An 18,699-nucleotide genomic window follows, 5' to 3' on the forward strand; every position below is an offset into this window, starting at 1 on the left:
TTATTATTATTATTATTATTATTATTATTATTATTTGGTGGCACAGTGGTTAGCACGGTCACCTCACAGCAAGAAGGTTCTGGGTTCGAGCCCAGTGGCCAATGGGGTGGCCTTTCTGTGTGGAGTTTGCATGTTCTCCCCATGTCTGCGTGGGTTTCCTCCAGGTGCTCCGGTTCCCCCCCACAGTCCAAAGACATGCCGTTAGGTTAATATGGGATGGCCTTGGGCTGAGGTGCCCTTGAGCGAGGCACCTAACCGCCAACTGCTCCCCGGGCGCTGTTAGCATGGCTGCCCACTGCTCTGGGTATGTGTGTGTGCTCATTGCACACATGTGTGTGTTCACTGCTTCAGATGGGTTAAATGCAGAGAGGAATTTCACAAGTGTGTGACGAATAAAGTTGTGATTATTATTATTATTATTATTATTATTATTATTATTATTATTATTATTATTATGGTGATTTGTTCATCCATGCAACGTGCTTCACAGTGAGATGACCCCAGGTCTTTTTTTCTTTTCTAGTAGATAACCCCAGCAATGTTTGTGTTACAAACTTACTCTGTTGCATCCAGAAACATTAGTGTCCCTTGTTTTGAGGTGATGCGGAAATCAGGCGCTAGGGGATTGTGCGCAGTGGGTTGGCGACCTTATTGGCCCCTCATTTGAATGCAAATCCAGAGGGTTTGAAGTCTTGGCTGACGTCAGGAAGGCCTTGTTATACGTAGACCAGTGACCACCACCTTGTCAACAGAGTCACATCATGTTTGATTGAAGCACGTCAAGGACTACATCGCATGACCAGCTTGGAAAGCTTTTTGTTTCTGGACTACCACATTTCAGAAGAAATCTGGCCCTGTAACTCACTTTCAGGCATATCTAGCATGACTGATTGCTAATATGTCGTCCTAGAAAAGGTTTGGGGTCTGTTTTCCTTGTGAATCATGTATGTTGGATACCTTTTGGATAAAGGCGAAGGAAACATGTATCACCATCAAGGACCTGTACGGCGATCTGGTATCAACCTTCCACCACAGAATTTCGTCTCCACGCCACAGTACTCTGATTTTGGTGGATACCATCATATGGCCAGCGTGGACACACACTCTCAGGCCTCAGGACCGTGGGCCGCTCCATACGGCGGTCCGAGGGAGGACTGGGGCGCCTACAGCCTGCCGCCTCCCAACACCATAGCAACCCCCATGAGCAACTCATCACCGGGACAAGTCTCCTATTGCTCGCCTGATTACAACTCTATGCATAACCCAGGGTCGGCTGTGTTGCCGCCGCCGCCCGATAACATTTCCGTGGCTCAAATGTCCCCGGATAAAGAACGGCGCAACTCTTATCAGTGGATGAGCAAAACAGTCCAGTCCTCTTCTACCGGTAGGTTTAGCATTGAGTCTGAAACTAAAGGCTTAATCTGGTTCTTCTATGTAATTAATAATACAGTGTGAACCCATAACATGTGCCATTAATCCAAGTCGTGAGATAATTACTGAATAATAATCCAAGAGGCTGAGCATTCAGATTCAAAGTGCAATATTTCAGTATAATTACCAAAAGCCAATTATCCACCTAAATGTTTAACTAAACCGTTTAGTAAGCTATAGCATCATTTCAATAGTTTTAAATCATACGTTTAATGCGTCTTAACAACCCCAGCTAGTCAAAAAAAATTACACAGGGTGATATTAATAGTTGTTAATTAATGTGCAGTTTATAAATTAAGCTCTAATTGTTGTTTAAAATGCACCCTTTAAAGCAAGCGTATTTTTCAGCTCTATAGAAAAAAATACATATGATATATTTAAAATATATATATCATATATAAAATATATAACATTTTGAGTTCACTGAAATGAGTTCACAATTTAACTTACTATGTGAATTTCAATGAACTCGAAATTTTAAGGCAGCCCGGGCACTAACTTTTTTTAAGTTAAAACAACGAATCATTTTTGACAGTGTATTTATGATATATTATATATTTTACACACGAAACTTCTGAAGAAGCAAATGTAGGTGGCTTGTAGCAGGTGAAGGTGTTGGGATCTGGCGCCAGGGCCACTTGTAATGCTAATGGCTCGACTCCCGTAAGCTAGATGTGAGATCCACGTTTTTTCCCCCTGATACCTTGTCTCAAGTTTTGAGGGTTATCTGTCATATTCAGGCGGCGGCTCCTTTCAACATACTTTCACTTTGATATGCAACAACACGTTTTCCTCCGTCCCTGTTCTTTAAGGGCTGTATTGCCGGAAAAGAGTGGCGAAATTCACAGCAAATAAAGCTCACCTGTCTCCAGCACATGTTAAAACAACAACAAAACGCTCTGAAATGCAGAGAAAGCACAGTAGCTTCTATGTTTATAAATCCAACCAATAAATAGACTAGGATATGGCAACATAAAGGGAATATTTGGTCATGGTTTGGAGTTGGATTGACACATGAATAAACTATGATATATAAGTCTAGAAGGTTTCTAGTTTACAATGAGTTTGTCCAGCCGTCTCAGTGTGTGTGTGTGTGTGTGTGTGTGTGTGTGTGAGAGAGAGAGAGAGTAAAAATATATAGCCACAGTGTGGAATTAATAAACCTATTATAATAGGTTTATTAATTCACCTAGTCAAACCGATTATAATTAATTATAATAGGTTTATTAATTTAATTTTTGACAGGTTAGTTTCAATAAACGTTTTTTTTGCTGTATTTATTTAATTTAAGTAGGCTGTTTAGATCAAATGAATTAATAAACCTATTATAACAGTACTGTTTCCAGTTTCCCCAACAACCTCATACATGAAAAAGACATAATTTACAGAAACACATGAACCTTTTTTTTTGGAATTAAAAAAACTGGTTTGTAAACCAAACTTTTGGCTGCATCCTCTGAGAAATCTCCTTTGTAAGGCCTCTTAATATAGAATCTGTGCGACTCTTTGTTCATCAGAGATCACAAGCTCAGTTTACACCTAAATATGAGCTCTTTTTTTAACAAAAAAAAAAAGCCTGGATGTCTTCAGATAAAATGATTTGTAAGAGAGTCCATGATTTTACATTTCACTGTCTACAGAGAATGCATTGATGCTTGTTTTAAATTTTTGACAGGTTAGTTTCAATAAACGTTTTTTTTTTTGCTGTATTTATTTAATTTAAGTAGGCTGTTTAGATCAAATGAATTATTATTATTATTATTATTATTATTGCTTTATTTACTGCTACATTATTACATTTTTTTTTAAGGAAAAACGAGAACAAAGGAGAAATATCGAGTGGTTTACACAGATCACCAACGACTGGAGCTGGAGAAGGAGTTTCACTTTAATCGTTATATTACCATTAGAAGAAAATCGGAGCTGGCGGTGAATCTGGGCCTCTCAGAGAGACAGGTCTGACCTGGGGCCCAAAAGGGCATTATTTCTAGACAAAGCATTAAGGCTTTTGGGTTGTAAAAGATGTTGTTGTTATTTTTCGTTTGTTTTTCAGGTTAAAATCTGGTTTCAGAACCGTCGTGCCAAGGAGAGGAAGCTGATCAAGAAGAAGCTGGGTCAGTCAGACGGCAGCAGCGGTTCTGTGCACAGTGACCCGGGTTCGGTGAGCCCGCTGCCCGTCCCCGGTTCGCTCAGTCCCTCGGATGTGCACAGCTCCGTTTACCCGCCTCCAGGATTGAACACCTTACCGTCTATAAGAAACATTCAGCAAGTTACGGTCACCCAATAAACTCAGACTTGGAACATCTTACTCCAAAAAAAATCCAACTTAAACCTGAGCACTCCGACCCGCTGCAAGGACACAACACACAGCGCTCCAAGGGACCCGGAGTCCGAACCGGGCCGCGAGCTTGTGGATTATAATCACAGAGGGATTGAGGTTTTATTGCAACCAAAGGCTGGAGGATCTTCAAATATTGTTTTCATAGAATAGATTTTTTTTTTTTGAAAAAAAATTAAGGAAAAAAAAAACCACACACACATGACAAAATTGTTCGTCTGGTACAAAAAAAAAAAAAGCTAAATATTCTAATAGTTTTGTTTGTGTTTGATCTATTAAGATATAAATATCATTTTCTGTATGTGGTGAGTGTATGTGTTTTTGTAAATAAAGTATCTCAGGAAGAGGCCTACACTGTTTCAGCCTACAGATGTATGTTGATCTAAAGCCTGTAGGCCTATTTTCAGTATTTTTCACATGCGTGGACGAGTTCTGCTACTTTTCAGCATTTTTTTTTAATTTTTTAAATTTATTTTAATTTTTTACATCAGCACCTTTTCGTTCACACGAGCGAAAGCAGAATCCGGATTTATGGGTAAAACGTTTGAGTGTAAATAACGTTCCAAACGTAAATAAATGTTTTGGAAAAACATCACGGAATCGTGTCATTATATCCAGCAGAATACCAAAAACGCATATTTATGTTATTTACAGGTTAGTTTGTGCGGATAAAGACATTAGGGAGACCAAATACTGCTATAGACCTCGGGTTTTATATCTTCATTTCATTCATAATCCAAGTCCTGAAAAAGCTTGGCCCAGTTATAGTGCAAAGTGTAAATATCCTGATAAAGATATGAACATATGCGATTAAACAGAAGCTTTAAAAACAATCAAAAAGGGAAAAAAACGATGTATACCATTTATCAGGACAAAATTTGACGATATAACAGAACACAGGCTTCACACAATTTCAAAAAGGCTGTAGGAAAGATTTGGGCAGCACAGTGGTGTAGTGGTTAGCACTATCGCTTCATAGCAAGAAGGTTCTGGGTTCGAGCCCAGTGGCTGACGGGGGCCTTTCTGTGTGGGGTTTCATCCTACAGTCCAAAGACATGCGGATTAGGTCAGTTGGCTACTCTAAATTGCCCATAGGTGTGTATGTGTACCTGCTGGTTTGGGTTCCTCTGGTGTGCTATAATCACTCAAGAGAATGCAGGGAAGCTAGTTGATGGTGTCCTGGATTGCTGACCCTCAACTATGAGGATGGCAACAGACAGACAGACAGCAAAGATGAATGTGATTAATTTTTGTATGAAAACGAAGAGGACAAAAGAACTGGTTCCTTGTGTTACTACTGAGCTACATATTACACAGACCAGGTCAGGTATGTTGTGTAGCCTGTGATAAAGATTATTGTCCATCCATTATCTGTAGCTGCTTATCCTGTTTGACAGGGTCGCAGGCAAGCTGGAGCCTATCCCAGCTGACTATGTGCGAGAAGCGGGGTACACCCTGGACAAGTCGCTGAGTTATCGCAGGGCTAACACATAGACACGAACAACCATTCACACTCATGGTCAATTTAGAGCCAGCAATTAGCCTGCAGAGCATGTGGGAAGGTGAGAAGAGATGCAGAGCATGTTGGACGGAGAATGTAGAGGATGGAGCTGCCAGGCAAACGAAAACGAGGAAGGCCAAAGAGGAGATACATGGATGTGGTGAGAGAGGACTTGAAAGTGGCAGGTGTGGTAGAGAAGGATGCTGAAGACAGGGAGCAATGGAGACGAAAGATCCGCTGTGGCGACCCCTAATTGGGAGCAGCCAAAAGAAGAATTAGCCAAACCTGCATGTCTTTGGACTGTGTGGGAAACCCATGCAGACTCCACTCAGAAAGGCCCTCGCCAGCTACTGGGCTCAAACCTGGGACCTTCTTGCTGTGAGGCAACAGTGCTAACCACTACACCACAAAGATTATTGTCTCAGCTCATTATATCTAGCCACTTTATCCTGTTCTACAGGGTCGCAGGCAAGTTGGAGCCTATCCCAGCTGACTACAGGCGAAAGGCGGGGTACACCCTGGACAAGTCGCCAGGTCATCACAGGGCTGACACATAGACACAGACAACCATTCACACTCACTTTACAGTCACCAGTTAACCTAACCTGCATGTCTTTGGACTGTGGAGGAAACCCACGTGGACAACACGCAAACTCTGGGGGCTCGAACCCAGACCTTGCCGTGAGGCGACAGCACTAACCACTACACCACCATGCCACCCATCATGGGTGTGATTAAATAATCTAAACCTGGTTTAGAGTTTCAAGGGGATTAGGTTCGATCCTAGACTGTTTGCTATTTGACATCCTTTTAGGATTACTTTAAAATAGTTTATAAATTGACTGTAGGGGATGATTTTTTTTTCAGAGACTCATTGCAATTCATACATACAGTCCCTCAGGGCCTCTGAAAACATTGGGTCTGTTACACAGATTAAAAGACTTTCTGACCTCACCATTTGTTTATTTCTTTAATTTTTCATGCTGAATTGTGATATGATGAGGTACACTACCGTTCAAAAGTTTGGGGTCACCCAGACAATTGTGTGTTTTCCATGAAAAGTCACACTTTTATTTACCACCATAAGTTGTAAAATGAATAGAAAATAGAGTCCAGACATTTTTCTGGCCATTTTGAGCATTTAATCGACCCCACAAATGTGATGCTCCAGAAACTCAATCTGCTCAAAGGAAGGTCAGTTTTATAGCTTCTCTAAAGAGCTCAACTGTTTTCAGCTGTGCTAACATGATTGTACAAGGGTTTTCTAATCATCCATTAGCCTTCTGAGGCAATGAGCAAACACATTGTACCATTAGAACACTGGAGTGAGAGTTGCTGGAAATGGGCCTCTATACACCTATGGAGATATTGCACCAAAAACCAGACATTTGCAGCTAGAATAGTCATTTACCACATTAGCAATGTATAGAGTGGATTTCTGATTAGTTTAAAGTGATCTTCATTGAAAAGAACAGTGCTTTTCTTTCAAAAATAAGGACATTTCAAAGTGACCCCAAACTTTTGAACAGTAGTGTATATAATGAGGTATATAATGAGGTATATGATGAGGTATATAATGAGGTATATGATAAGGTATATAATGAGGTATATGATGAGGTATATGATGAGGTATATAATGAGGTATATGTGATTAGCCTCTGTTTGTAGGAACAGACTTTCCCGCCTCTGACACTCACACTTTAAGCCCCGCCCTACAGCGGGCACGCGCTTTACGTAGTTCCGACGTCACTCGCGCAGGGTCAGAGACGTCATGAGCGTCTTGCTGCCCAACATGGCGGACTTTGATACCATTTATGAGTTAGAAGAAGAAGACGAGAGAATAGTGAGTGAAGAGCACCTCGCCAGATATTGCCCCGAACCTGTGATAATGCGAGGGGCCGGCCACATCACTGTGTAAGCAAACGGGTGTTGTAGAGCCTCTGCTTTGTGCCTGTGTGGTTAGCTTCCATGCTATCGCTCAGTGTGTGCGTTTTTCTTGCTTGCTTGCTTGATGCTAGCTCTTAAAATACTCTCTCTCTCCTTCCTGTTTCAGCAGCACTGATTGTAGGAGACCGAGCAGTGTTCCTTTGCGTCTTTAGAAACGTTCACTCTTTTATTGCTCGCTATTTATACACACACACACACACACACCTCGCCTGCATTGGTTTATTTGTTTACCATGGACCGACCAGTAGTATCACATGCATAAAGGAGCTTACTTAACTCCCCCCTCCTGCAGAATTCTCTAATCTTCGCTCATCTGATTCTGATGTGTAAATTGAACACTATGATGTGTTTAAAACCCCAAACAGCTCCACACTTGTTTGCTATCTTAACTCCTACACTACCGTTCAAAAGTTTGGGGTCACCCAGACAATTTTGTGTTTTCCATGAAAAGTCACACTTTTATTTACCACCGTAAGTTGTAAAATGAATAGAAAATAGAGTCCAGACATTTTTCTGGCCAGTTTGAGCATTTAATCGACCCCACAAATGTGATGCTCCAGAAACTCGATCTGCTGAAAGGAAGGTCAGTTTTATAGCTTCTCTAAAGAGCTCAACTGTTTTCAGCTGTGCTAACATGATTGTACAAGGGTTTTCTAATCATCCATTAGCCTTCTGAGGCAATGAGCAAACACATTGTACCATTAGAACACTGGAGTGAGAGTTGCTGGAAATGGGCCTCTATACACCTATGGAGATATTGCACCAAAAACCACACATTTGCAGCTAGAATAGTCATTTACCACATTAGCAATGTATAGAGTGGATTTCTGATTAGTTTAAAGTGATCTTCATTGAAAAGAACAGTGCTTTTCTTTCAAAAGTAAGGAAATTTCAAAGTGACCCCAAACTTTTGAACGGTAGTGTATGTGCCACTCTGTACCTCATCATCCACCTGCTTCCACTCTGTCAAATCGCTCTCTGTCGGATATTTAGTGCACTACATATGGTGCAAAAGCAATATGATGTCACTATTGAAGTAGTGTATTAACACGGGGGGAATGGTTAGAGAAACAGCTTTAGGACCAAAAGGTTGCTGGTTCGATTCCCTGGACCGGTGTCACGGTCTGAATTTGCCACCAGTCTGAATTTACCAGGTAGATTTATACTGTAGCAGCCACGGGCTAACCTTACCACAGTATAAATTTACCAACTTGGTATAATTGGGCCTAGTCTGAATTTACCAGCCTAATATGAGATTTATGTTCATGTTTATACTTGAATTATTTACACTTTATCTTGATGAATATTGATTTGTTTAAGTAAGACTCCTCATGATTATAATAATTTAGTTATTCTCTCAAATTTACCAACTTGGTATAATTAGACTGCTGTCATTGGGCCTAATCAGAATTTACCAGCCCAATATGATAGGAGATTTATGATCATACTTGATCCACAAATAAATTATTTTCACTTTATCTTGATGAATGAATGAATGACCCGTGTTTTAGTTCCAGTTTATGCACTAAGTAGGCTGATCAGGACCAGCCAGGAATGATGAACTTTATCTTCATGAATGTTGATTTGTTTAAATATATCCAGTTTGTAGGAAGAAGGTAAGTTGGGTTATCTTTCTTTTGAAAATGGCGAATCGCTGGTCTCGTGCCTCTTTGGACTGTGTGTTTTGCTGATCTTCATTTTGTGACTGGGAAATGATTGTTTCCTCATCCATATTCAACAGCTTGTCGACTGATAATCAAATCTCACAACTGTAGTCACAATTCGCATTCTTTTAGACCACTCAGTACAAAATCACAGCAAGAAATGGTAAATTTAGACTTCCCGGAAGTTGACCGGGGGAAAAAATCGGTCTGCGCATGGTAAATTTATACCAGCACACGATCAGACCGTGACACCGGCTTAAAGTGCATATCCTGGACCAATTTCGTTTTGTTTTTGTGTGAAAGTATGTCCCTTTACACACTCATCCAGAAGGGTGATTTTGCACAAGGCCAGCAGAAAAAAATAAAATAACAAAGCGAGTCTGGAGTCAGATTCGTGACATCACCTGCGGAAGCGCCAGCAGGCTGCGCGAGCTTTGCACGATTTCAGTGCACAGCCTGTGTAGACCAAGCGCTTCCATTTCTCTCTCATTGTCCGGTCTTTTGGGAAACAATGAGTACTAATCCCATCATGATTGGTGTTGCTACACCCTCCTACGATACAGCTCTTCACCATTTTAATAATTATGTGATAACGTGGGTGGTGTAGTGATTAGCGCTGTCGCCTCACAGCAAGAAGGTCCGGGTTCGAGCGAGGGCCTTTCTGTGTGGAGTTTGCATGTTCTCCTCGTGTCCGCGTGGGTTTCCTCCACAGTCCAAAGACATGCAGGTTAGGTTAACTGGTGACTCTAAATTGACCGTAGGTGTGAATGTGAGTGTGAATGGTTGTCTGTGTCTATGTGTCAGCCCTGTGATGACCTGGCGACTTGTCCAGGGTGTACCCCGCCTTTCGCCCGTAGTCAGCTGGGATAGGCTCCAGCTTGCCTGTGACCCTGTAGAACAGGATAAAGTGGCTAGAGATAATGAGATGAGATGTGATAACGTTGAAGAAATTTGCAGAAAACCACCAGGTCGTTTTCTCATAAACAAACCAGCGCTGATGTAGGATTCAGAAGGAGGCGTCCCGCACGCAACGTCACGAAAATCAATGTTTCCCGGGAAATCCAAACGCAAATTTTTTTCAGAGGCGGACCAATTCGCCTCAAATGGCTTGATTTCAACTGAATTGTTCTGGTATTGCGCAAGGTAAAATAATTGCACAAAATGTGACAGATATTTGACCAAAGTTTAATATAATAGGAGAATTACATTGATCTTGCTCCTGAATTTACCCGTGATACGCACTTTAAGTGCCCTTGAGCAAGGCACCTAACCCCCAACTGCTCCGGCAAGACTGGTGGCGTACCTTGTGTCTGATTAGCCAATGATGTGATTATCAGTCCTGGCGTTGAACCCGATCAACTGACTGATTAATACAGGGAGTGGGGAGCCAGTTGAGATTCAGCCCGTGTCGACAGTAGTAGACAAAACCCAGTGTTTTATTTAGCAGACAGTAATTTAGATCCGAATAAAATAGAATATTAATGTGTTATGATGATGATTTTTACTTTGCAAGTTAAGTCAGTATATGGCACTGTGTAGTAGCCCCAGGGTGGTGTAGTGGTTAGCACCGTCGCCTCACAGGTTCAGTGACCGATGAGGGCCTTTCTGTGTGGAGTTTGCATGTTCTCCTCGTGTCTGCGTGGGTTTCCTCCAGGTGCTCCGGTTTCCCTTACAGTCTAAAGATATGTGGTTAGGTTAATATGGGGTGGCTTTGAGCACGGAACCTAACCCCTGACTGCTCTCTGGGCGCTGTAGCATGGCTGCCTACTGCTCTGGGTATGTGTGCATGTGTGTGTTCACTGCTTCAGATGGGTTAAATGCAGAGAGGAGTTTCACAAGTGTATGTGTGATGAATAAAGTTCTCCTTCTAACATTTCGGCCTGTAAGCATTTATTAGTAATTGTTGAAACTAGTGTATTATTTTTCCAATTAGCCAGTGGCTGCCTACTGCTCTGGGTATGTGTGTGCGCGCTCATTGCTTGCATGTGTGTGTTCACTGCTTCAGATAGTTTAAATGCAGAGAGGAATTTCACTGTGCTTAAGTGTACGTGTGATTTAAATAAAGTTGTTCTTCAAATATGACCCCTTTCACGTGTTATACATGACATCTTGTACACGCAAAAAAAAAATCTGCACTAATATTACCTTTACAATCACTTATTCCATTGTTTAATCTTTTTGCTTCATGAAACTGTCTTTCTCATGTTGACAGCATATTAAAATTATATGGAGGAATCTTGCTTTACATTGTAATTTCTGTATTTATAGGTTTGGACTTAGCAACAAATTTGACACAGAATTCCCATCTGTTCTTACAGGAAAGGTAATGGTGCCTAAACAATTTGAATATTCAAATGCATATATATAATTTTTTTTTTTTTTTCTTCTGAATCACTCCAAGCATGTGGCTATATTTCTACGGTGCATTTGTTAAAAATAATCTTCCATGAGTCTTGAGTCCAAAACTGGAGCATTTCAGTAAGTGCAACTAATGCAAGCTGAATGCAGTAAAGTGAGCTTCTGTCAATGAGTAAGCTGTCTAAGGGCCTGGCAGCCTGGGATCCCAATGTTGGGAAGACACAGCTCCAGGTGACAAAATAATGAAATAAAGACTGTGCCGTGCAAAAGAAAGGAAAGCTTCCTGGGTCGGATGCGGAAACAAAAAAGGTTGCAGGGGGAAGAGCAGGCTGTGGGAAGTGCGGGGCAATAAAATGTATCTCCAGTATTGTGACCTAGGGTGACATGTGATGGATGAGGTCAGGATTATGATGACTGAAGGGTGCAGATCAGGCCTGTGGGGCTTTATTCCGAGCTCTTTCACTGTTTGCAAAGAGACCTTTGCATCCTGTCATAAAAGATTACGACCCCGGTTTTATGGTGTACATACCCAGTGAGGAATGAGCAGCCATTCATGTTGTTTGGACGATACAGCCACAGGCCGTGGGCTTATCTCTGTTTTTTTTTTTTTTTTTTTTTGTCCCCCCTTTGCCTTGAAAGTCCTGGTGGTTGGTTGGCAAGTGAGAAACATGCAATTATGAAATCTCATCTGCTTTTTAAGCAAGGCATCCGCTAAAGATTTACACAGGATCTTTTTCAATGTTGTAATTTGTGGAATCTTTGTGACAAACTGAGGCAAAACGAATACCATCGTAATGTTCTGCGTATGTACACTTTTTTTTTTTTTGTACGTGTTGCTTGTGTTTAACATGGTTTTATTCTGTTAGCAGTCGATGTATTACTAAAAGGTAGCATGTTGATCAGAATGATCATAACTTTTGTCTTTCTTTTTTTTGGGCCAGTATTTAATAACGTTTTCACTTAATTTTCAGGTCGCTCCAGAGGAGTTCAAAACGAGCATAAACCGAGTGAACGCTTGCCTGAAGAAGAACCTACCAGTCAATGTGAAATGGCTACTGTGCGGATGCTTGTGCTGTTGCTGTACCGTGGGCTGCAGTCTGTGGCCTGTCATATGCCTCAACAAGAGGGTGAGATCCTCCTCTGTTGTTACCGGTCTATCCGTAAATCAGCATGTCTCGTTTACTGCATTTGGCACTCTAATAATATTATTTTCCTTGGTGCTGAAACCAAAATAACAAGGTGTCTAATTAGTGACAGTGTACACTTCATACATTAAACCAGGTTCATTAAAAGATGTGCTCTGAAAAATTTTAGTATCCACACCAGATTATTGACCATAACATACAGCTTATGAGCTGGTTAAATAGGGGTCTTAGTCCATAAATGTCTCTAAAGTCTTAATGCGGGTGTTTTATTGGTGTTTGCTAAGCACCTGTTTGAAGGTTTTGAGGGGGTGATGGCTGGCACATTCAACCCCTGCGTGTTTCTCTGGTTGACAGACACGAAGATCCATTCAGAAATTGTTAGAATGGGAAAACAACCGATTATATCACAAGGTAAGCAAATTTCACCTCAATACCACTAGAGCAATAAAGGAAATGCCCAGTAGTTTTCAGTGCCTTCGTAAATGAAGTGTTGTTAATGATTGTAAATCTAGCTGCTAAACTATGCCCATGTCCTTCGCAGCTATTTTTGGCTGGGCTATTGATAGATTGCAAAGACTGACCAGACTGTGCAGAGGTCAGCAGAAAAAAATGGCTCATGTCTAACGCCAGAGGCTGACAGACATGGCAGCCAGTATAGTGAGGAAACTCCTCAGAGCACTCACTGCTGTTTGACCTGAGTGAACCCCTGTGTGTAAAACCTGTCTGCATGTCTGGAGTGTTTGTGTGGACTGGGAACTCCTAGAGCATTCACTAACTCCCATGCTTTATAATTCTCATCAGCTGGGACTGCACTGGAAACTCAGCAGAAGAAAATGTGAGAGTAATAACATGATGGAATATGTAAGTACTTAACTGTGTAAACCTAGATAACGATTAACATTTGGTAGCAGAAATTGAAAGGACGTCACTAACATTCTCTTTTAATCCTCAACGCTAATTACAAATTAATTTATTCTAAGTGCGTTTGGCTAGGTTTCTGGGCCTCATTTCTCAACCATTTAGTAAATAAGGTTTTTGTTTGTTTGTTTTCTGTAAATGTTTTCGTTGGTCGATCCAAATTAAAAATTCCTGCCAGATTTACTAAAGTTGATTTTCTTCATTCTCCTGTGTGAATGTTTATTTGCAAATGTCACCCATAAATTACCAAGCATGTTCACGGCACAGCTGATTTACATTTAGTTATGGCCACGAAACCCCATAAAAGGCAAAGCTCACAAAGAGCTGGAACTGACAAAATGACAACTAAATGGTGAAAGAGTACCTCATAAGTGTGTTGTGTGCTAAATCTTCTAGTAACGCAGCTCAGTCTTGGCGTCACGTCGGCTACCATGGACACAGACGAACGCTTCCTCCTTTTACGGGGGCCGTTACTTTTGACCCAATGGACTTGGTTATTAATTTTTGAGTTATTAATATGAAATTAGCACTTTAATCACGTATATAAAATTGCAGTAACCAACATCATTTATACCATCTGAAGCATTTCAATTCATTTGTTAGTGAGACTCCTTAAACCTAAATTTACGCAAACTCACGAGCTACAAATGCTTTCCCCCAAATTCAGATTTTCATGAATACCGCTTGCCTTGTGTAAATGATTTCAGGATCAGCTGGTTTGTATTCAACTTGATAAATGACGCCCAAATAATGTTTGAAAAGCAGTGGTCTGGAATAAACTAGCTCCTTAAAATTAATTTCTTTTCCTCCTCCAGGTGATTCTTATAGAATTCTTACCCAAATATCCTATATTCCGACCGGACTAAGAGCACTGCAGAGGGATGCTGGTGAATGGCTCTCACTCCGCTCCTTACATAGTGCCTTGTATATAAAGTTGGATTGAGGGTCTTCACAGGTGTCTCTGCGTGACCCCCCCCCCCTTTTTTTCCTCCTCCCCCTCTCAGTACCTTGTACAGTAGAGTTCATAACACTGTCACTTTGCTTTAGAGCAGATTTTGCACATTTCCAGATATAGTAGAAACACGCCTGTGTTGCACCCAGATGTTTTTTTGTTACATAAAATAAACAATACTGTTTAAAAGTGCATTTATCCCAAGAGCCATCCATCCTTCTCACCTCCTACATGTAACATTGTTGATAAAATCAAGGCACCTCAAGGTGTGTATTTGCCTTATGATAAAAGTAAAACGGAGGTGTATGTGTGGGATGCAGAATGGTATAGAACGTGTAGTTTCAGGTGAAGTGAAATGTCGCTTTGCTTTAGAGCAAATCTTGCACGTTTCCTGACGTAGTGGCTCAAAAGCAGAACGAAAAGGTTCAGGTTTCTTCTGTGCTAGTGGAATGGGTAGGGAATTTAAAGTAGCTAAAATGTTTGTCAGTATGGATTTTTTTTTTCTGTCTGCACTTTGGTGATGGTCCTCTAAACGGGCAAGTTAAAGAAACAGATCACTGAATATGATTTTGGACAAGATGTACAGCCTAGTATTTCATGTTTACATAATGTAATTTAGCTGGCAATTAGTTTTCTGCCAATCTATTATTGTAACATAGTTTTGTTTATAAACTGCATCTCTGTAACTTTCCAGTCTATATGGACCCGTTTACCAAGAAAGCCATAAAACGTATGTACAACATGCCAGTCAAAGTGAGGGCTGAAAATTGCACTTGAGCACACGAGGGCATCAGGCTTTCAGTTGATTTGTCCCTGAGGTGTTTATTTTTCGTAGTGAAAGGATAATGTTGGATTATTAAAGTCGATTTTGCCAATCAAGCTTTATTAAGAGTATTCCATGTCATTTATTTCAAAGTGAGTTTCATCTTGTATGTACCTAGAAACATTGTTTTGTAGTTTCCTCCCTCTTGCTTTCTTATATTTAAGCTTCAAATCATCATATTGCTGTTTTTGGAGAAGTCCGTACGCTGTTCTACAGATGCAGAAATGCGGACTTTCACGTTCCTTCTCCATGTGTATCCTGATTCTCTTTTGTTAAGACTGCCTTGTTTTTCTTCATTTTTCTAACACGTCAGCCTGTTGGATTAGAGTGCCTCTTGAACTGAGCAGAATGTTTGGCGAGAGCTGTACTAAAAGACACTTAAACTTTGCCTAATTCTTTGGAGAGAGAGAAATTTCTCAGCGTTCTACTGCAGAGCGCCTCTCAGTGTCCTATTACAGAGGCCCTGTAAATGTTTCTCTTTATTTCTGTGGAAAGCATAAATAAATTGTTGATTATAACAGTTTTGACAGTTGTCATCCTTGCATATTGTCATTTCCATTTGCAGTCAGTAGCTGCATATGAATTTCTTTAATACGAGCATAATCATGCTTGACAGAATTCTGTATAAAATCAGTATTTACCAAAAGCAGATAATTTGATGCAGTTAAATTAAAACAATTAAAACAAACAAAACGCACAGCCTGTATTCAAAATGCAGCTTTCATTTTGGGTTACGTTTCCTGTTATCCATATTACTGAAACTTTCAAACCTTGAAAGACACTGAAATATGTTCATGCAGCCTGGCGATCGAAGAAATGTGAATGAAAAAGGGGTGAATGTGGTCCAGGTTGAAAGAAGTTAAAAGGAAAAGTGAATATCCATAACCACAATCTTTCTTTTCATATTACTTGAATAGTGTATGTTGGGCTGTGATGTCTTTAATTTACAGATTAAATGGTGAACTAACTGGTGTAGCAGAGAGTAAATGAAACCTAAAAGGATAAACTAAAATCTATTTGAAAAAAACCAGAGAGAGAAAATGAATATGGATGCACAAATGCTGTTTAGTATACAGATTAATCATTGGATTTCAGTGAAATGTGGATTTAAAGTAGAGAAGAAAAACTCGGTTCAGGATATACTCATTCTCACAGCTGCAAGGTTTAGCGCACGCACCACTTCATTTCATCTCGGTGTGTTTTAGGAATGGTGGATAGATGTGATTTGAAATCACCCACTCAATACACAATATTGCATGAGGAAATTCAAGTCTTAAACTGGAGTTTCTGGCAGCCTGAAGAGGGCAGGCTAAGTCATGTACAGGGCAGGGTCGTTGTGCTAAAATGCAACACAAACCAGTTTTACTATGTTTTCTTTGGACTTGTTTTATATTGTACAAATCACATGTGGTAACATCAAGTATATACTGTTATTGTCACCTGAACTTTACATATATTTTACAATGAACATAGGAAAAAAAAAAGGTTTCTAGTGCTTCGTGTGAAGGAAATGTTTATTTCCACCATAATCTACAGATAGAGCAACTGAGGATTTTACTCACCTCCCAAGAACAAGACGTGACTTGTTCAGTTTACCATACTTTCCACTACATTCCCTGCTGAGTTTATACTATGCCTGGTTAAATGTAATTCCATGTAAAAACAAAACACTGTGTATTCTTCAATTCCTCCTAGAATCAGGAGTGGTGAGGATGAGATCTATCCTTATATATGTGGGAGGGTATTTCAGTCAAATAGATTTCACAGAAAAGTCTTCACAATACATTAAAATGTCCCAGCAAGAGTTTCTAAAGAAAGAATCACTCTGCATAAATATTCTGAATATATACAGGGAAGAGAAGCAATGCTCTGAATTTAAGATACTTCCCCCCAATCATAAGCAAGTTACTGGTGGGTGAGGAGGGACAGTGTGTAGAAGAGTCTAAATTACTATCTGTCTAGAACAAAGTCATAAAATAAATCTGAATCCTTTATTATATAGTTTTGGTAATAGCCCTTTTCTATCATTGATGTAAAGAAAGCAGAAACCAGTGTACATTTGGATTAAAAAAAATGAAATTAAAATGGCCTTTTGATTTCATAGCGATTAAGGCAGTTGGTTTCTATACATATACAAATCAAGTCTAGATACTTAAAATGAAAGAAAACAAGATGGCCATGATTTACATCGTTTTAAAATCATGTCACTCAGTAACAGGCTATCACATAATAAAGAACAGCTACGTTCACAAAAATTGCAAAAGGAAAAGAAAAATGATTCAGAAAAATATTAAGACTTTGGTATTGTCCCATTTTATGTAGGATCATAGAAACTGCGTCACTATTCAGTAATTTAACACAAATTACCACACTCATAAGTGTGTCTGTATTGGTCATTCTTTAAATGTACCCACTCAAAGTAGTACAGCATTGGTGCATGTTTCCACTCACAAAACACACGCAGGTGAAAATCATTGTTGTGACGCAAAGAAAATGAACGTTCAGTAAAACTGACCCATGTTTGTTGATCACCTCGAATTAGAAACTGAAATAGTTTCCAGGTGTCCATGTGCTAAAAAGCATCATCCATCCCTCCAGTAAGCACAGTTCCATAAGGAAGGAGGAATAAACACGTCCAGATAGTCCTTTTTTGTTTTAAAACCAGTCGGTGATTATCGTCCAACGTTCCAGTATTCGATCCATTTTCACCAGATATCGAATTGCAAAAACCAGTTTTAAACCGTCACATCTGAGACCAGTGAGAACATGTTATATGAGTCAGATCTTATACAAGGCTTCCAGGCCAGGATACGACAGTAAGTGTGACTTTATTCCTCTGTAGCTTCAGCATAGGAATCAGGGATGAATTGTTCATGCCCACTGTAGTAGCTCCATTCACAGCCACAATTTCATCACCGCACCTGTAGAGAAGTACAAAGAAAAACATACTGTAGCAATTTCTAGAAGACTGAATCACTTGACTTCAAGCTGATGTGCAGGACTGATCAACAGTTACCAGAAATGTTTAGTTGCAGTTATTACTACACAAACGGGTCATAACAGGTACCGGATGCAAAAATTCACATACTTTTGCCACTCAGAGATATGTAATATTAGATCAGTTTCCTTAATAAATAAATGACCAAGTATAATATTTTCGTCTCATTTCTTTAACTGGGTTCTCTTTATTTACTTTTAGGACTTGTGTGAAAATCTGATGATGTTTTAGGTCATATATGCAGAAATATAGGAAATTCTAAAGGGTTCACAAACTTTCAAGTAGCACTCTAAATGAATGTTACCATTATTCAATGACAACAGTATGTACAGTATGCCATCTCATGCACTGCTGATTATTCACCATATAAAAAAAACTTACTTGAGACGACCATCAAAGTGGGCAGGAGTTCCAGGTACTATGGTCTTTATGAAGAAGGGCTGTTGACCTCGACTTTCTTCATATCCTCCCACAATACTGAAGCCCCAGCTCTCATTGTTGGTTTTTAATAACACGATGTCATGACACCAGTGCATGTGGCTTGTGAATTTAAAAAAAAAAAAATTACACTTATCAGATTGAACATGTTTACATAACCACACAAAGAGACACGAACAGTGCTTT

The 18,699-nt window shown here is 40.0% G+C and overlaps 3 protein-coding genes across 4 annotated transcripts in view; 2 read left to right on the forward strand and 1 right to left on the reverse strand.

The window, feature by feature from the left end:
* Positions 1-942: 942 nt before the first annotated feature.
* cdx4 (caudal type homeobox 4) lies at positions 943-3,718 on the forward strand. Its single transcript, XM_060926923.1, has 3 exons — positions 943-1,384; positions 3,242-3,387; positions 3,485-3,718. Exons 1-3 carry the CDS (start codon positions 943-945, stop codon positions 3,716-3,718), a joined length of 822 nt encoding a protein of 273 aa, XP_060782906.1.
* Positions 3,719-7,018: 3,300 nt separating this feature from the next.
* Positions 7,019-15,595, forward strand: chic1 (cysteine-rich hydrophobic domain 1). The gene is made up of 6 exons (XM_060927750.1): positions 7,019-7,184; positions 11,150-11,204; positions 12,211-12,366; positions 12,739-12,795; positions 13,186-13,245; positions 14,118-15,595. Exons 1-6 carry the CDS (start codon positions 7,042-7,044, stop codon positions 14,166-14,168), a joined length of 522 nt encoding a protein of 173 aa, XP_060783733.1. The 5' UTR covers positions 7,019-7,041; the 3' UTR covers positions 14,169-15,595.
* A 978-nt stretch (positions 15,596-16,573) lies between these two features.
* The window catches only part of lnx2b (ligand of numb-protein X 2b), a 47,719-nt gene continuing 45,593 nt past the window's right edge, over positions 16,574-18,699 (reverse strand). For both annotated transcript variants that reach the window (XM_060927751.1, XM_060927752.1), the window contains exons 9-10: positions 18,457-18,615; positions 16,574-17,998 (exon numbers count right to left, since the gene is read on the reverse strand). In XM_060927751.1, the coding sequence (XP_060783734.1) occupies positions 17,863-17,998; positions 18,457-18,615 (295 nt within the window). In that variant the 3' untranslated portion in view covers positions 16,574-17,862. The remainder of the gene's footprint in view (positions 17,999-18,456; positions 18,616-18,699) is intronic.

Source organism: Neoarius graeffei, chromosome 8 (assembly GCF_027579695.1).
Source record: "Neoarius graeffei isolate fNeoGra1 chromosome 8, fNeoGra1.pri, whole genome shotgun sequence".
NCBI lineage: Eukaryota > Metazoa > Chordata > Actinopteri > Siluriformes > Ariidae > Neoarius > Neoarius graeffei.

Excerpts from the sequence above, each read along its gene's own strand:
- cdx4 (XM_060926923.1), top strand. The coding sequence starts at position 943 with ATGTATGTTGGATACCTTTTGGATAAAGGCGAAGGAAACATGTATCAC. Across the intron at positions 1,385-3,241 it reads AGTCCAGTCCTCTTCTACCG|GAAAAACGAGAACAAAGGAG; the intron begins GTAGGTTTAGCA and ends TTTTTTTTTAAG. Across the intron at positions 3,388-3,484 it reads TGGGCCTCTCAGAGAGACAG|GTTAAAATCTGGTTTCAGAA; the intron begins GTCTGACCTGGG and ends TTTGTTTTTCAG.
- chic1 (XM_060927750.1), top strand. The coding sequence starts at position 7,042 with ATGAGCGTCTTGCTGCCCAACATGGCGGACTTTGATACCATTTATGAG. Across the intron at positions 7,185-11,149 it reads GGGGCCGGCCACATCACTGT|GTTTGGACTTAGCAACAAAT; the intron begins GTAAGCAAACGG and ends CTGTATTTATAG. Across the intron at positions 11,205-12,210 it reads CATCTGTTCTTACAGGAAAG|GTCGCTCCAGAGGAGTTCAA; the intron begins GTAATGGTGCCT and ends CTTAATTTTCAG.